General features: G+C 38.1%; 1 protein-coding gene across 1 annotated transcript in view; it reads right to left on the reverse strand.

Annotated features, from left to right (window-relative positions):
• The window catches only part of dnah2 (dynein, axonemal, heavy chain 2), a 73,014-nt gene that overhangs the window by 14,439 nt on the left and 40,045 nt on the right, over positions 1-18,530 (reverse strand). Inside the window, exons 50-75 of the mRNA XM_067525226.1 lie at positions 16,948-17,172; positions 16,680-16,784; positions 14,876-15,064; positions 14,187-14,272; positions 13,907-14,037; positions 13,475-13,624; positions 12,840-13,007; positions 12,422-12,582; positions 11,239-11,378; positions 9,634-9,766; positions 9,291-9,430; positions 8,666-8,876; positions 8,335-8,451; positions 7,913-8,054; positions 7,339-7,508; positions 6,905-7,021; positions 6,565-6,729; positions 6,316-6,438; positions 5,544-5,692; positions 3,608-3,674; positions 2,886-3,036; positions 2,340-2,488; positions 2,084-2,217; positions 1,557-1,701; positions 1,199-1,398; positions 119-245 (exon numbers count right to left, since the gene is read on the reverse strand). Of these exons, the coding sequence (XP_067381327.1) occupies positions 119-245; positions 1,199-1,398; positions 1,557-1,701; positions 2,084-2,217; positions 2,340-2,488; positions 2,886-3,036; positions 3,608-3,674; positions 5,544-5,692; positions 6,316-6,438; positions 6,565-6,729; positions 6,905-7,021; positions 7,339-7,508; positions 7,913-8,054; positions 8,335-8,451; positions 8,666-8,876; positions 9,291-9,430; positions 9,634-9,766; positions 11,239-11,378; positions 12,422-12,582; positions 12,840-13,007; positions 13,475-13,624; positions 13,907-14,037; positions 14,187-14,272; positions 14,876-15,064; positions 16,680-16,784; positions 16,948-17,172 (3,795 nt within the window). The remainder of the gene's footprint in view (positions 1-118; positions 246-1,198; positions 1,399-1,556; positions 1,702-2,083; positions 2,218-2,339; positions 2,489-2,885; positions 3,037-3,607; positions 3,675-5,543; positions 5,693-6,315; positions 6,439-6,564; positions 6,730-6,904; positions 7,022-7,338; positions 7,509-7,912; positions 8,055-8,334; positions 8,452-8,665; positions 8,877-9,290; positions 9,431-9,633; positions 9,767-11,238; positions 11,379-12,421; positions 12,583-12,839; positions 13,008-13,474; positions 13,625-13,906; positions 14,038-14,186; positions 14,273-14,875; positions 15,065-16,679; positions 16,785-16,947; positions 17,173-18,530) is intronic.

Here is an 18,530-nt window from a genome sequence, read left to right on the forward strand (position 1 = left end):
CTTATAATACAGAGTGAAATCTTCTGAGCCACTGAATAAAAAATGTGTCCAGTTTAATTATGTTAAACCCACTAAGACAAAAACAAGGTGCTTACGTGTGTGTTCTTTGTTTACTTACGAGTCCCCCTCGGAGGAAGAAGTTGTACTCATCCATGTTGAGTTTTCCAGCCACCTCCAGGATTTTGGCACACATCTGGAAGCTGAACAGCAGCTTGTGGACCTCAAAAAGACCACGACATGTGTACCTTAAAAGGATAACAAAGAGTTGGCCAGAGCAACTACACAGACAGTGTGTGTTTCTGATTCATAATAACAAAATCTTAAGTGAAAAGACAAGTTATGATATATTATAAATGTCCTCCTGAAAGACACAGAAAATACAGCAACAGATTTCCCAGTTCACAGTACATTTTGAGGTATATTCGAACCAAGTTTTTTAATCTTTTTGGAACAGCTTACATGAAGCACCCTTTCCTCTAAAATAACCAACTGACTGAAATTAACCCACAATTATCTATGGATGTTTGTAGGACTCATAACTCAAATGGCATTTTATTTTGCAATTGGCAATTGACTATGAATATGAAGTGACAATTCACTGCTCCATTCGTTCCTCCCAAAATGTGGTTGGAACAGCTTAGTACACTTAGTACAAAAACAACAAAGACGTTCTTTATGTAGAGGCTTCAAAATTCCAAAGATGCTTATAAGCATTGACCTGATAATCATATCAGGATAAATCAAGTGTGTTGTTGATAGTATCTTCGTTCTCTGCACATGGGGAAACAGGCTGCAATACAATAACTGCCTCCTGTATCACTCTGTAACAACTTTAAACAACCAGGAGAGTAAGTGTCATTACTGTAAAAACAGCTGTTAGCTTTCTGGGTGGAGTTTGCATGTTCTCCCTATGCTCATGTGGGTTATTTCTGGGTACTCCACTGTCCTCTCACAGTCCAAAGACATGCATGTTAAATTGTCCAGGATGTACCCCGCCTTTTGCCCAATAACATCTGGGATAGGCTCCAGATGTCAGGATCCCCTGAAGAGGATAAGCGGTTAAGATAATGGATGGAGTTATTCCACATTATGAAAAGCAAGCAGGACAGAGGTCCTTGGGGATCTAGTTTTAGAACATTTGGCTTACAGCAGCATCAAAATATAACGAAACAACCCTTCTCGGTGTGTCCATACTTACCTGTATACTGCATATGTGTGGTAGTCATTGAGATTGGTAATCCTTTCCTCCAGCTTGTGGCTGCGCTTACTCTTTTCCATGCTAAGGTTGAAGAGGTTAATGTAGGCATCCAGTGAAAACTGGTACATGGGGTCGATGCGGCCCATGTCATTCAGAATAAAAAAGAGAATAGAGGCTCGCTGGGCACATGGGCGGTAGGCCTGTTAAGAGAAGAGTACTTTGAACTACATATAGTATGCATTAATGTGCAAAAACGAACAAAGCTAATATATAAAAGTTAGGGCTGCTATTTATCACATATTCCCAGAGAAATATTGCAAATCCCCTTCTCCCCTATACTTTCATCGCTCCTTCTAACCTCTCTAGCCAAGTCGATCTTTATCTCGGTCTGTTCACTGCTTTCCAGCTGCTCTGAAACTTCAGTGGACGTCACTCTGGATGTCTGCAGGGTGTTCACCAGTTGCACATCGTCCAGCAGTGAGCCAGTTGTCTCATTCAGCAACCTGAGGATTAGACACAATTTTAAACAAAATATTATAAATCTTTATAGATGAAGAAAAAGTTCAAAGAAAAAAGTGTGCTAGTGTAATATCTCTTCATACTTGAAGAGGTCATTACAATGCTTTGTCTCTTGTCTGTAACCTGGTTACTTAAGTACTATTTTGATTTTCAATTGGCCTTTGTTTTGGGAACCTCACCATGATACAAATAATATAAATGGTTAAAATTTGCATTTACATGCTCATAAGTAACCAGATTACAGTCAACTTTCTGCAGAAAGATGATTTTAACCGTCATGCGGTGTCACTATAACACGCACAGCCCCCCTCACCCTTGAGGCCATCTAACTGTCCAAAAATGACCATTTGAGAACATAAAAACAACCTGAGAATCTCATCCTCCAGCTCTTGCAGACTTTTCTTGCCAGAAGCAATACTAATCACCAAAGAGTCTTTCTGTTCTTCTAATTCTGGACGTTCTTTACGCACTACAATTCCCAAAAGCTGGTCTTCAAGTCCCTGCAAGCACACACACAGTCCAACATATGGACAAGTTAAGGCAGCAATGCATTTAAATTGTAGAAACAAAACACATAGTAGGCAAATTTATTCACAGACATAAACACAGACATATCCACAACCTGCTCCTTGACAGCAAAGTTGACTATGGTGGTCTTTGTAGAAATCTCTGGAGTGTAATGGGGGTTAGACAGCTTGGTGGTGATGTAGAAACGAAACTCTGGATTGTACTCCACCTCTTTATCACCCAGCTTCAACAGCAGTCTGCCACCTGAAAATTCAAATACAAATTTGTTTAGCTGAAGATTTTCTTTTCTAAGGATGCCCTAAATCTACTTACTTTGGCCCAGACCCTAGTCCTTTTCCTTGTACTTTGTATCCTACCAAAATAAGTGATTGAATGCTTACATTTAGCTACAGTAAATGTTTATTCAATACACTGAATACCTGTAGCAGCCATATCCCACTGAACATGACACACTGTATTTTTCAGAAGCTTCATTATTCAAAAAAAAAAAAAGGTCCTGGGTCAAAACATTTATAATGTTTATAAGCTTCAGCTTTTGATCCATTGTAATATGAATGAAAGAATTACTGGGAAATGCTACAATTTTCTGTACAAATCCCTTCCAATAATACACTGTTATTTTAAATTGTGTGTATCTGACCTATCCGGGTCAGGGACTTGTTGAGAACTGGGTTGAGAGAGGGGTCCAGCTCCTGCTGCACATTCTGCAGCAAAACCGGATTCCCAAACTGGATAGCATTCTCCAGTACCCGAAGATAGTCTGGCATTTGACAGTCTATTATTTTCAGACCCTGCACATGTAGAACACACATACATACAGGGGGACAGAGAGAGCATTGCATTAAACTGTATATACATAGAATTGGATTAATCATGAACAGGAGATCAGAATCTGTTCTGCAGGAGGTTGTTATTAAGTGCAGGGGAATGGACAAATCAGAAATAAGAAAGGAGACAGAGCAAAAAGTAATTAAGGCTTCTAGATATCAAAATAATATAGTTATTTTAAAAGGCCAAAGAAAAGAAAGAGGAAAGAACATGTAGCACAGAGATAGTAGCAGGAATACAACTGATGTCTTATCTAACGTCAAGTTAAATTAAATAATGCACTGCTCACTGCAATGTCTTATGTGTTAAGAACAAAGACAATCTGCCCACATCTTTTCTTTGGCAGATGTTAAATTCTATGACTTCTTAGGGACAACAAACATTGATTTATTAATTAAATACAAAACCTAATTTTACTACTTAGACAATGTGCAATTGCAAATTGCAATTTAGTACACAGTGTCATTTTAACAGGGATGTTTAATTATCCAAAAACTGTTCAACAAATTTAACTCTCCAACTGTGAAAACTTACTCTTTTTATCTCCATGTTTTTGATCCACTTCAGAGCTTGGACCTGAGGGTCCACCATCAGTGGCCATCTATAGAGAGGGGAACGAAATTTCAAAAAGGTCCATTTACCCCATGCAACACATTTTGCTTACTCTATACACCCTGATCAGATCACACAAATACAAATCGACAAGTATTTAAATTACCATTTCTGCTATTTTACTATATAGTCTATTACTATAGTATATAATATTAGTTACTAAAACCCCCTATTACTAAATTAAGTGTACAATGCAATTATAAAGTTTTCAGACCCCCTTTTCCAATTCTGTAATGTTGCAGCCTGATATTAGAGCTGTTTCATTTTTATTTCTCCTTAATCTACATTCAGTAACCGATAAGGACAAAGTGAAAACTGAATTTCAGAAATATCTGTTAATTTATTAAAAAGAAAAAACTGAGATATTAGTATTCAGATACTTTACTCAGTACTTCAATTAAGCATCTTTGGGATACATTACAGCCTCCAGTCTTTTGGTGTATAACAAAACAAACTTTGCACGCCTGGACTAGGGGATTTTCTGCCAGTCTTCTTTGTAAATCATCTCAAGCTCAGTCAGGTTGATGGGCACCGCTGGTGGACAGCCATTTTGTGTGCTGCACTGTTGTCATGTGTGACGGTGAAGCTTCAGTCCAGTCTGAAGTCCTGAACGTCGTAAAACAGGTTTTCATTGAGCGTATCTCTGTACATTACTTAATTCATCTTTTCGTCCTTCCCAATCACTCTCCCAGTCCTTGCGGCTGAAACACCACTACAGCATGATGCTGTAACCACCATGCTGCACTGTACGGGTGGTATTGGACAGGTGATGAGTGGTGCCTGAGATAAAGTTTAGAAATTACGCAAAACAGTTCAGTCTTGATTTCATGTGACCAGAGAAGCTTTAGTCTTAGAGTCCTTTTTGCAAATCCTAAGCAGGCTTTCATGTGTTTGGACTGAGGAGAGGTTTTCCGTTTACCCAATCACTGCAGTGCTGCAGTGATGGTTGTTGTCCTTCTGAAAATTTGTCCCATCTCCATGCAGGATCTATGGGCTCAGTCAAAGTGACCTTCTCCCTGCATTGCTCAGTTTGGTCAGGCAACCAGCTCTTGGATGAGTCCTGGCTGAGCTAAAATTCTTCCATTTGAGAAATATGGAGGTCAATGTGCTCTTGGGACATTTTTTGTAGCCTCTCCAACATCTGTGCCCTGCACTGACCCTTTTTCTGAGCTGTGCAGGAAGTGCCTTTGATGTCATAGCTTTTGCTCTTATACAGTACACATTGTCAGCTGTCACCTCTATAGAGAGGTGTGTGCCTTTCCAAATCATGTCCAATCGATTTAATTTACCACAGGTGGACTCCAGTCAAGGTGTAGGAACATCTCAGCAAAAATCAAGAAAAATGTGAGACAGCTGAACAAAGTTTTAAGTCTTCTTGCAAAGGGTCTAAATTACAGTGGCCCAAGGGCTCAAAGCACTGCAATTTGAGAAAACAAATCAAACAAACAAAAATACAAAACAAAATAGACAAATCAAAAGCAAATACATAAAAACAACTTCACTTCAGCACAGGCGCAGTGCTGCAAAATGCTTGAGTGCTTCGCCTGTGTAGTTAAATTGGTGAAGTTGTGTTTTTGCATATTTGCTTTTGTTTTAGTCTATTTGCATGAGTTTTCTCAAATTGCAATGCTTTGAGCTCTAAGGGCCGCCGTACTGAATACTTGTATTTTAGTTTTTCCTTTTAATAGAATTACAGACATTTCTAAAATTCTGTTTTCCCTTTGTCATTATGGGGTACTGAGTGTAGATTACAAAAAAAAAAGAATGTAAGCAACTCTTGTATCAGTCTGCAAAGTAACAAGTTGAAAAAAGTAAAGGGGGTCTGAAAACTTTGTGAATGCACTGTAAATGTACTGACCGGTTTCCATGGGTAACAATAATGCCATTCTCGGTAGAGAATGCGTCTGAAGGCAGACCCTGAATGTTCCATTCTCTCACTACAGAAGGATTGGACATAAAAACTGCAAAACTGAATCCCGGTGTGCATGGGATCTGTGAACCCCATACCTGAGAGAGGACAAGCAGAACAAAAAAGAGACAGAAAAAAGAATTAAGTTGTAAAATACTGGTAATTTTCGGTGACTGCTACATTTGCAGAAATTGCATGTTCACAATTATTTTGTTAACTAGATATTTAAGATCTGGTAGTTTTAATGTTGTGGTGGAGAGGACTCGACATGGGAACTCTGGCCAGTCTGCAGCTAAATGATAAACGATCTTCTTATGTATACCTTTTATCCAAAGCATTTTAAAATGTTGCTTCTTATTCACCTATTTACACACACTCACACATCCACATTGATCAAGGTGGCTGCCATGCAAGGTGCTCACCTGGCCCACCAGGAGCAACTTGGGGTTTAGTGTCTTGCCAAAGGACACTTTGACACATACCCAGGAAGGACTGGGAGTTGGACAACTGACCCTGTGGTCTGTGGACAACTGCCTTACCAACTGAGCTGTGATCACTGTAATGTACTGATTATTCTGACAGCCGTTGATCATAGCCAGCATAAACATTTTCCCAAGCTAACTGAACTACAACATTTCTGTAAAACCACCACGTGGATGCAAAGCTGTGGCTGATGTGTAATATTATGAGATTTATCTTTTTGTGCCTGTATGTGTCTCACCTCCTTCATCCAGATGGCAAGCAGCTCATCTCTATAGTTGGAAAGGAAAGGTCCCATATAGGATAAAAAAGATGCTGCTAGCAAACAGTCTCCTACGAGGTATCCCATGTTCTCTTCAAGCCCCTTAACCAAGAACATATACAAATCAAAGAGGAACACATATATTTGAGCTTGTGAGTTGTCTATTGGTTGATCTGTAATTTTCTTAAAACAAAGGTATTTCTTTGGGTGTGTTTATGTGTGGCCTACAGCAACTCTCTCCTGCCAGCGGATCCTCTCGCCAGCAAGTCCAGTCACCAGTTTGTCAGCTCGGTCCAGTTTTACCTCCATCTCGTCTGATTTATTCCTCAAAGTCTCCTTCATACTCAGCTTTTCACCATGCTGCCTTTTTAGCTCTTCTAGCTTCTCTGCAACCTGCTCACACACACACACACAAAAGTATTTATGTGAAAACTTGGTCATACTTTTCATATGTAAAATGAATAATGCCTCTGTTGCATGCCTCTGTTGCATGAGTGTATAAATTTAATAATGCATACAGCATCTAAAAATCTACCAGGCTGGCTGCTATAAGTACTGGGCTGCGTACCTCTCGTAGTTTGCTCTGGGCCTCAGCCAGTGCAGCTTGTTTCTCTGATAGTTGGGCCATAGCAGTGTTCAGCTGGGCTCGCTTGGGCTCCACCACCCTGAAGATTCGTCCATAAACCTGAGGGAACATTGTGCACATTCATAGATTGAAGTTTTGCTTGCTACTTTCCTGTTCATATATTTATTTAATATATATAATCTCATTGTTTCGTGATTGTTTCTTTTTGTTGGCACACTGCTGCTGCTATGCAAAAATACACGCAATGAATACAGCTCATTTTGGATTTATCCAAGTTTTTTGCTGTACTAAAATTAGCACTATAATCTGGATGTTATTGAACTACAGAAAAATATTACAAACTATTATGTGAACTTATGGGTTTACAATTACCATATCATTCAGTGTGTTGGTGTCTGACTGGGAAACCCACTTACCTCCATGGCTCTGACCCACATGCAGAGGGACTTGGCAGCCAGTGACACTTTGCCGATGATCTCTGGCTGGAAATCTACCTGTTTACAGTACTGACCAATCTTCTTCAACACGCGGTCTGATATATTGTCCTTATCAAAGTTAACTAATGTTTTGATGAAGTTGCCCTCACCTGTTAGAAACATTTAGGGTTACATAAGTCTGAAAACTATAAAATTCATTATAATTAATATACAACATATAATCATTCTCGTTTTAGCTGGTCTCAGCCATGACCAAGTCATGGGTCTGAGACTTAGTTGAAAAAAAAAAAATAAATAAATTGTTGTAAATGTTATAAAAACACCCACCACGAAGAGATGTGTGTTGTGATTACTTGTTGATTGATTTGATGAAATATTTTTATGACATGTTACGGCAGTTATTACAAAGACTAATTTTTTGCCAGTGGCATTATCAAGGGGACTTTTATTACACGGTATTCTTTTTTGGAGAACTTCAGTTTTCTGAGTTACTTTGTTTCTTTGCCAAACTCTCCTTTCATTTATCCCTAAAATCTGCATGATTCTCTCTTACCCAGCTGTCTCTTGGCCTCTGCCCATGTAGGCTCTTTACACTGAAGGATCATGACAGCCTGCATCACTGTCTCCACCAGCGCTGGGGGACGGCCATATGACTTGATTTCTGTCATGTCCTTCTTATTCAGAGACTCCAGAGCCTATGTGTAAAAAGATAAAAATTCCATTTAGTCATTTGACAGACGCTTTTATCCAAAGTGACTTGCAAGTAAGAAAATGAATCATGTTAAATCCAAATTCAAACAGACACACTAGTGACAATGTACTAACATTATTAAACAGAAGTGGAAATTTACTGAAATGACTCATCAAAAATCAAGAAATTGAATCCACTTGACATTACAATTAACAAACACATTCATTTAAGACCGATTTTGCCAACAGAGGAAGTGGCTGGATTCCACATGACAGACAAGGTACCTTCATGGCCTCTTCAAGGGCTGGGAGGGCCTCATCTAGGTCTCTCTGTGCATTATCAGCCATGGCTTTACACTGCAACTCTTCAGCCCCAATTTTCTCACTGTTAGCACTCACCACCTCAATACAAACATAAAGCAACATGTTACTGACTATTACAGTATGTGCCTCTTACATAGTAGCCCATTTTTAGACATCCTTCTAAAAATAAGCCACTAATTTCACCTTCTTCTAATTAAATGGCATGATCAGGTAAGTCAGGTAAATATGACTAATGTAAATGCCTTAATCCAACTATTCTTTTAATCAGTGTAATAAATGTTAATGCACTTACCTTCTGCTGCTTGTCAGCCTCTATCTTCTGCTGCACAATGACAGACAGGTACTCATCACACTGTTTCTGGAACTCTGCCACCTGCTTCTTGGCCTCCTCAAGCTCTACAGACATGGCTTCTACCTTCTCCCGTGTGTCACTGATCTTAAAAAGACCATTATGTAGCTTGGTAACCTGCTCCTCCAACTCACTGCGTTTCTCTGCTAACAACCTAGATGGACACATAAGCACACGCACAGGAACCACAATTTGATGACTGAGGAGGGCATTCTTACAGCAAAACAGCAGTATTTTAATAAATTGACTAGACAGACATATCTTTTTATCAACAGAAGAGGATTGGTAGAGGAGAGACAAGTGATACATTTAAATCAAATAACTTCGATGCTGGAATTAATTAAGTTAGTGTTATGCCTCTGCTTGTTTTAGTTTGGCTCTTTCCTGATGCACACAGTAAAACACAGAACGAATAAACATGCAGTACTGATGTACATTACACTTTACATGTGTACAATCCGAGTCACTTTAACCACTTACGTGGCCCTTCAAGCACAACAAAAGCATTAGAATGTGGTGTTAAAAGTGAAGCAAGAGTAATTTATGGAGAAAGTTTGGTGGTGCCTACTTTTTGTATCCAGATACAAGTTCCAGGTAGTTGGTGGGTGTCACATAATTATGTCTCTTTAGCTCTATTTTCATCCTTTGAGAGACTTGTGCTACAGACTGGTGTATAGTCACAAAGATACTGGCAACCTTTGTCTGTATCTGCAAGATTAAACAGTATGTATAAGTGGTACATATAGCCTACAGCAATAGGAATGATATAGAATTATTTACTTGTGGAAATGTGGGAATAAATATAAATGTCAATGATATCAATGATGCTCACAGAATAGATTCATGTGTAAGCATGACTCACAGAGTTTTCCAAGTCAAAATGGGTGTTTTTTTGTGTATGTATGTCTCACCCCCTCCAAGGATCCTAACTCTAGTCCATCCAAGTACCTCTCAGCAACCTCAAGCAGAGCATCTTTAGGCCACTCACAGAACCAGTCAATGGTAGTGCAGTTGACAAGTGCAGGGTACTGGAGGATGTGGTTCCTGTTGGGAAATAGCTACTTATAAAATGTATTCATGCATAATTCATTAATATAAAACTTCAAATTATATCTTTGCGCACATTTTTGTTTCTAAACTAGAACGGGTCAAAAGTTCTTACACTAAATCTATTTTGAAAAGACGTTCTGCAGATTACCATAGCTGATTATTTTCAAGATCTACAGTGAGAGCCAGAGAACTTAACTGGCTAATTGGTATAGTTCTCCGTATTTTCTCCCTAAGCTCTGGCAATATGACATGGATCCTGCAAGCAACTAGTGGTTAGAGGGCCAGGATGGCTCATCACAGAGAGCATAGTGATTGGCTCTGGGTAATGGTGCCTGCCAGCCCAATTAGTGGTTTTATGTGTGTCCACTACCCTATGCCACTAACTCTAATCAGATCATCAATGCTTGAGGGAAAGACAGGATTTGTGAAAAGTTTGTTGTGAAAAAATTTGTTGTGAATGTGTGACAATGAAAATCAGAAAATGTTTATCTATCTATGTGCACACGTCATCTGTATGTGTGGTGACAGATGGTTCCTAAGATCTCACCATCCATACAGTTAATTGCAGCAAGTCTAAGGTCCTTGTATTAAAATCAGACTAGACAGCAGTAGAGTAGTTGACCTTATGTGTTCAAGACCAATCAGGCATTACAAGCAGATTTAATGTCCCCAGCATAGCTCATAGGAGCTGCTGTAAAGGTCTGCAGAGAATAATTACTCGATTTTGTCTGATTGCAAACTCTCTCTGACTAAAATCTCTCCATGACTACGAATGTGCACCAACACAACTATTTAAGGCAAAAACCTGTCTAATTTTAAAAACTACACTTTACGCTGACAGTACAGTGCTGGCCAGAATTTGTGTGTAAAAGGCACTCAAAAACAGGAGAAAAGAAAAATGGAACCATCGACATACTGTGAACCTGGATATGTTATGGAAAATAGTGTGGTGCAGAAAACAGTAGGCAATTGTTGATTAAACAAACTATGAACAATAAAAGTTATTAGAATGACTGTTTTAAATGGAATTAGATTTAGTAGATGTGATCAGTTTATCCAAATTGAGGTAGTTCATAAATTTAATCTAACATGGTACTGTAGCCCTTCTCTGCCAGTTAAGACAGAGATGATCTCAGCGACGTTCAGCTGGGCTTCTGAAAGGCTGAATGTTTAGTGTATTTCATCATTGCTAAACAAGGTAAACACTTTTATTTCAATGTGTGGTAGTTTACTGCTTGCTTGTGTTCTTGCCATGTTTGTTAGATTGGTCGGAAGATAGAAACTAGTTTCAGGGTATAACATGAATTGTCTTATAACCAGTTTAGCTAAATGGAAAGTTGAAAAAATATATATTATTCTGAAATTTGCAGACTAATTGAAAAGTAAACATTACAAAATATACATTATATATTATACTGACTATCAACCACCTTAGATCCTTTACACTGCCTAGCATGAGATTGTACCTGAAGGGCTCTCCCACTGGGCTCATACATAGCACTATGTGCAGGTTGTTCCTGACTCGCTCTATCAGGTAGCTGAACAAAGAGTCAGGAGTTTCAATGACCTTGTCTTTCCTGGCAGACTCTGATAGAGAATTGCATACCTAGAGAAAGAGTCACATTTTATCAGAACTGAAACAAGATTTTTACTATATTTGGACATGTTTTAAAAATAAATGTAAATGATTTATGCACATGATCCCATAGTACTGTATGTAAGAGCATGCACACAACAGGACAACAGGCTTTAGATTATGATTCAGTGCAGTGCAAGTCAGATCAGTTCAGAATAAAAAGAACCTTTAGTAAACATTTCTAAGTTTTTTGTATTAGGTAGTTTAACAACTCCAAACAAACTCATAATTCAGGTATGGCTAAAGATGTATTGATGTTTGCCTTTACACTAAAAGGATCATTTGGATAATTTACTAAATTATGTCTGTTTTTAATTACAGCATTAGAGACACTGAAACACATTGCATTTTCTCTGCTCACTGTATATGTTTGTGAGCCAGAACCCTTGATTAGCTGTTTTGTCAGTGCTATAGACCTCTGTTATTGTCAAAAAACATCAGTGAAGTAGAGTGTATACAGAGTGCTCCTGCTTGGAGATCTTGTGCATGTGCTTTACACTCCTCGTCAACATTTAAAACATTCAAAAACATAAAAAGAAAAAAAGGGTCATCATTAATGAAATATGTCACTAAGATGAGATGTCTGGCTGATGTGTTTAATATACAGTAATAGTATAGTAATAATAATAGTTTTTGGGCAAGTCAAGCCAAACCCATAAAGGAGATCAATGGCACTGTGCAAATAGCTAATCAAGGCTCCTGGCTGGTAAATATATCTGGCGAGTAATGAAAATGCACTGTGTGTGTCAGTGTTTGTGTGGTCATAGCGCAAAACAGGCTCAATCTAGAAAATGACAGACATTACTTTATAATTCATATTTAAGGCCTAAATATTGATACACAGTACAGAGAAAACACTGAGACAACACGTATAACACTGCTTTGATGGACTCACTGCATTCCTAATAGTTTCTCCTAATCTATATACTGTACTTACATACTGCATAAAACAGAACTAGTTGCTTGAGTGAGAGAGTGCAGATTAAAGCCAAAAATCTAAATAGCACACAGACCTCAACAAACTCCTCCTGCTTGTAGAGATTAGGCACCTCCCCAGAGCTTAAGATGTTATTGATGTCCTCTAGGAATGATTTATCTGTTATCTGGGTGTCACTGAACAGGAAGACAGTGGGCTTGTTGTCCACGCCTGTCAAATGGTATAGCTTCTTGATGTCTGAATGTAAGGACAGAAAATAAAAAACTGAGAATTAGAACACTTGACTATAACAAAAGCTGAACCAATTAATCCAAAAGCTAAACTTACTCCTTTTTTTAGTGTAAGTTTTAGTGTAAGTATTTATTATTAAATATTTTAACCAATGGCTTTAATTTAATTTCCAGACATTAGTATGACATGTAAGGACTCAGACAGTCATGCTGCTCTTTTTTCAAACATCTGTAAGAATAAATGCAACGTGATCGATCTCTCACCCTCTCGAAATTCCTGTTTGCGGTACTGCTTGGTGACTTCCACTTGGAAAACCTGGTACCCACAGATAGAGGCGGCCAACTTGGACAGGCTCTGTCTGCCAGAGCCCCCAACACCAACCAGCAACATATTGCCCCTAAGTTGACTGATCACTCGTATTATATGGGTTACTGAGGAGAAAACATAAAAATATTGCCCAAAGCAGAAATGTCCTTTGAAAACCTATATTTACAGTATAATTGTCCTGTTTGTTACTTTTAACATTTGTTTGTTTCTATTCAGATATTTTTGAAATCCCTGCACATGTACAAACCAAAAATTCATGCAAACAAAAGTGGCACTTCAAAAGCAGTGTGTAAAAGAACACAGCCTGATACGAACAGGGTACAGGTCTGACCGGCTAGTTTTTAGTTGCACCTCATGCAGTGTTTTTTTAAAGGTGTTTTAAACTAAAAATGAGTTATAAAAGTGGCCAACAGTGAACACAGCAAGACAAATCGAGAATAGCAGATGAAGAGCTTTTATATTAATTCTGGTAATGTTACGGATTGACTTGGCAGTGATAGATGACACTGTGTTTCCATTTAAACATTGGAAAATGTGTGTTTAGATGCTTGTAATGTGTAATCATACATACTGTGTTCGATGGCATCTTGGAAAAGCACCAGGTTCATGGGCACTACACCAGGTGTCAGGTTGTAGTCTTCCAGTTGGGTTTCCATAAATGCCTTAAGACTCTTCAAGTCCTGCAGGTCCTCATACACATGAGAGTCATGCAGGAAATCCCCTGTCACAAACCCACACACACAGTGCTATATAAACAGACCATTTACACTCATGACACATATGACGCCCAATATCTATTACATCATTTCTGTGAATATTTCTCATGGTGTAAGTAAGGCTATGTATATATTTGTTTTCACATTATTTTTTTGAGTCTTATCCTTAACTTAAACAATTTCATCATTCTAAAATTCAGTTCTGGACCTGTGAGGAGCACATGCTGGTGCCCACAAGAACACACATGTTCTCACAGGTGAGTATGTAAACAAATCATTTTTTTTACCAAAAATTGGCTGCTGTTTGTTGGGGCAGATGCTATGATATGTGAGGTTAAAGAGTGAGCCCAGTTTCTCCCCCATCAAAGCAAGAAAGGCCTCCATGTCAGTGTGATCAACAAGTCGGTCTGAGAAAACCCTGAAATAGACGATGAAAGGCAATAAACAAAATTTATCCAGTATATACCTGACACAAGCATTTGTGTATATTTCCTAAGGTAAGTAGAAATCAAATAGATGTATGACTATTAGAAGCTTAAGGATTTAGTGACAGAGATGTTTATGTACCTGAAGCACTCATGGATCCACAGTCTAGTGATGTTATTTTTACTATCATGGAAGTCTGGGTGAGCTCTTAGCAGACCCTGAAATACCTACAAGAAGTGATACAGAGGAAAAGAGACAGACATATAAATGTAACTACTTTGTACATAAAGTACTTAAAACCACTGTGCGCAAGACTCTGAATCAGTCCTCTCTATTCTGTCCAGCTCTCCCTCATGCGCATTGAAACAGCTTTGATTTTCTCTTTACCCTGCCACACTTTGCACAGATCTTCAGGTATTTATCATTATAAGATACAATAAAAAAGTATGCTAAAAATTGTATTAGTCAAGCAGAAAACATCCCGCCCCACCCCCCCCCATCCCCCTTCTTGCGCAAAAACCAGTGCTATTTAATGAGTCTGTGTTAAAGGAGGCTTCGACAACACCTCTACATATCAACATAAGTTGTGTTGCAACTTACTGTTAAAAAATATTTGAAAAATGTTGCATTCTTGCATGCATGCATGCTTTACCTAACATAAATTAACCTTCAATTAATTTCAAGAAGATTCTCTACCATAGCTTGTGATACATGAGCTAAATTCTCTCTGACATACAGGCTCCTGCTGAATTTTCTTGATAACATATTGTAGTTTATGTATGTAAATGCTCTGGGAAATTGATATCAAACCCAGCATATGTGCTCAGTACCTTGGATATATCCCTTAAGTTGAAGAGATAGTGTATCTTGGCTGGAGTGGGAAGAAAATGAGATGAAACACCATAATAGAGTTCTAAAGTGGCCTGGGTCAGAATTTCTCCAATTGGCTTCACGTCCTCCTTAAACCCCTGCAGCTTCTGGTTGATCATGGTACTATAGATCTGCTTGATTTGGGAGTCCTGTATGTAAAACAAAAAAAAGGTTTAGGAGAAAACTGGCAAAGGCAACAGTAAATACATGTTGGAAACCAAAAGTAAAATGATTTCTTTCTTTTGAAATACATGCCGTGATAAAAAACCTGATGACAAATAGCACATGTAAGAGTAGGAAAGGTTAAAAGGAGCATAACAACTGAGACGAAAAAAGGCTGAAAAAAGACTCAAAACAGACAAAGTGGTGTGGAGATGGGAGAGAACAATGAGTGGATGCAGCAAGGTGTCAAATCAAACAAAACAAGGGGACAAAGAAAGGAGAGAGATGAGGTAAAATAGCAGGGAAGAAGGTTTACAAGCAACATTTTAGTCAAATATTGTCCCCGAGGAGATGTGACAATGTGCATTTTGCATTAAAAGAATTATCATTACGGCTATCAAGACTCAACATTAATGGTGGCCTGCTTTCCTGGAGCAAGCAAACTGTATTTTTGGGCAAGTGGAATGTGTCATGCAGTTGCTCAATGAATAAAGTAAAAAATAACCATTACGGTCTGCAGTGTTTCCAAAACACTGATTTGTTTTGTGTTGCCTGCCACAATATCAGCATTGGCCGCTACACATTGATTTTCCATTTCTGTAAAAATTTTAATTGGTTAAAAATGTATTTCATTGCAAAGCTGTGTGCTGTAACTTCATGAAGCATTAATAACATGGATCTCTGTTAGAAAGGAAACATTCACGCTGTTTATGTTGTTATTTTAATGCAACTTAAATCAACTTGCTGAAGACTTTTCAAGTGCTCTTCAACATCTTTTGCATACATGATCTGCGGCTTACCAGTCGAATTTTTACTGTGTGGATGTGGCAAACTATCTGTCCTGTTCACAAAAAGTCAAAAACATTTATGGGACTGCTTCACATTTTGCTGATCATTTATTCTAGTTAAAACAGAACTGAAATGTGTATTGACAAAAACCCATTCTTTAAATCCTTGCCTTCTGAAAAATCTGGTGCAGTTGAAAGAAGCTGCCCAAAACTTGATCTAAACTGACACAGTTAACGTTGTGCTGCATTTAATGTTAATGAGTGGTAAACAAATATCTTTCATGATTCATGATTTGCCTCAGCATCAGGAGAACTGATGACCAAAAATACAGCAATCAGTTTTCCCTAACCTCCTACCCCGATTTCAGTAACCGGCTTTCCTATTGAGATTAGTGTTAAGAAATTAGCTTTCCAGGTAAAGCCAACAGTAACCTGATTACTTAAGTCCATATAAATGCACTGATTGCTAATAACAATAAATCTGTCTTTTGAACTCTTTATTTTTTTAAAAGCATAATGTGTAATTTACGTGGTGTGCTAAGATAAGTCTGGTAGGTATTTGAAAAGCGTTCTAATACTGTTGTTTGTAGTTGTTTCATTATCTAGTTTTAGAGGTTCACAGGGAAGTCCAAGGGAAAGTCAGTGGGTTGCAGAAAGGGCCAACATATAAGAACAGGATAGAGATGACTTTAGACATTTTAGAAAGCAGAGATTACAGTTTGAAAGTTAAAATAGTCACTTCAGTGGAACGGAGGCTAGCCTAGACATAGCTTTTTATAGGAATAACCATGATAAAGAAGAGGAGATGACTTACACTAGGAAAGGTCATATTGATGAGGTTGAATCGACTCAGTAAGCGACTAGAAATGTGAGTCCTCCCTCCACCAGGGGGCCCCATGGATGCCAACAAAAACATATCCTAAACAAACATAAACACACACACACAAACCTATAGGCTTCCTATATACATTAAACATGTTTTATTAAGCAACAAATGCATAGCAGACAGTATGAAGGCAGGCAATTTATAACAATATACACACTTGAGCACCGATCACCCTTGTTCAAATGCTCTTTCTTACCTTAACAAACTTTAGGGTCTGTTTCTGGCGGTCATACCAGAAGCCGTAATCAATCCAATGGCGCAGCAATTCCAGCGGTGGCTGGGAGCCAAAAAGGTCATGGGATGGCATGTTGAGGTCGTCGAGGAAGCACAGCAGGTGCTTCCCACCTACTGGCACAAAAACTCCCTTGGTTCTTTTTTCTATTCGGCTCTCCATGATAGCCTGGATGTTATTAGATGTGGTCTGGACAATGTAGCACACAGAAGGAGACAAGGACAAACACAGAAAATTGTAAATTGTTTGTTTCATTGTGTAACTTATAATTGGTTCTTTATATGTAAATGTCCACATTGATAATGTAAAACTATATTGCAAAACATATTGCTATATTATTTGAATGTGGATCTGTATGTATACCTTCATGCTTATTTATGCAAGTCGACAAGCAAGTAGATTTGAACTAGCTGTGAGTCAGCAGTGGTAACCACTCCACCACCTTGAGGCCTATATCTGTTTAATTTCCTTAATATAATTTCTATGCTATACAGTTGCTGGTCAAATAATTATATTATCTTCACAAAGTTGATGTATTTCACTAATTCCATTCAAGAAGTGAAACTTGTATAATGTATACATTGGTTTTAAGTAATATTCAGATTTTCTGAGATACTGAATTTGGGGTTTTCAGTAGTTGTCAGTTATAATCATCAAAATTAAAAGAAATAAACACTTGAAATATACCAGTCTGTGTGGAATGAATGTATACATGATAAAAGTTTCACTTCTTGAATGGAATTAGTGAAATACATCAACTTTGTGAAGATATTCTAATTATTTGACCAGCACTACTATACTATACTTGATACTAAAATATTTGGTGTGGAATGAGATGCCAGTTTAAGATGGGTCTTGATCAGAGTAGCTGCCAGGGAAAATCTTATGATAGTAGTAATGGATGTTGGGGAGTGCGTAGGAGAGGGGTGTAATGAGTGCCTCCATCATTCCAAGCCTTCTAATAGCCTTATCAGAACTGCCCAGTACTGATGTAACTCAGGCTTATTGCAACACCTTGGAGTAGTGCATAACTTTTACTTTAACAGAAGCTCATATCAAATATAGAAAAGATATGTTATTTGTTTACTATACTACTATATTATAGACTATATTTGTAGGGCAGAGCAGGGCAACACGGACTACACCAATTATAGTTTTTAAGGAAAGACAAGACAGCTGACACACAAAAATAAAGAAAAGAAAAATAAGAGATTAAAGACCTAATTATACCAACTGCACTATAAGTAACTAGACTAAGTTATAAAAGAAAAACATATACTAATCCTTCAACTATCCTTAGGGACTACATTACTGTCATTTTCATCCATCCATTATCTTAACCACTTGTCTGCTTCTCCACAGGGAGCTGAAGTCAGCTGTCAATGGACACATACAACCCAGAAACATACCACAATTTACACTCATGGCTAATTTAAATAAAGTCACCAATTAACCTAATATGCATATCTTTGCAAGAAAACTCCCACAACTGAAGATGCAAACTCCACACAAAAAGGTCCAGAACTTGTGACCTTCAAGGTGTGGCA

This window comes from Channa argus, chromosome 12 (assembly GCF_033026475.1).
Source record: "Channa argus isolate prfri chromosome 12, Channa argus male v1.0, whole genome shotgun sequence".
Classification (NCBI taxonomy): domain Eukaryota; kingdom Metazoa; phylum Chordata; class Actinopteri; order Anabantiformes; family Channidae; genus Channa; species Channa argus.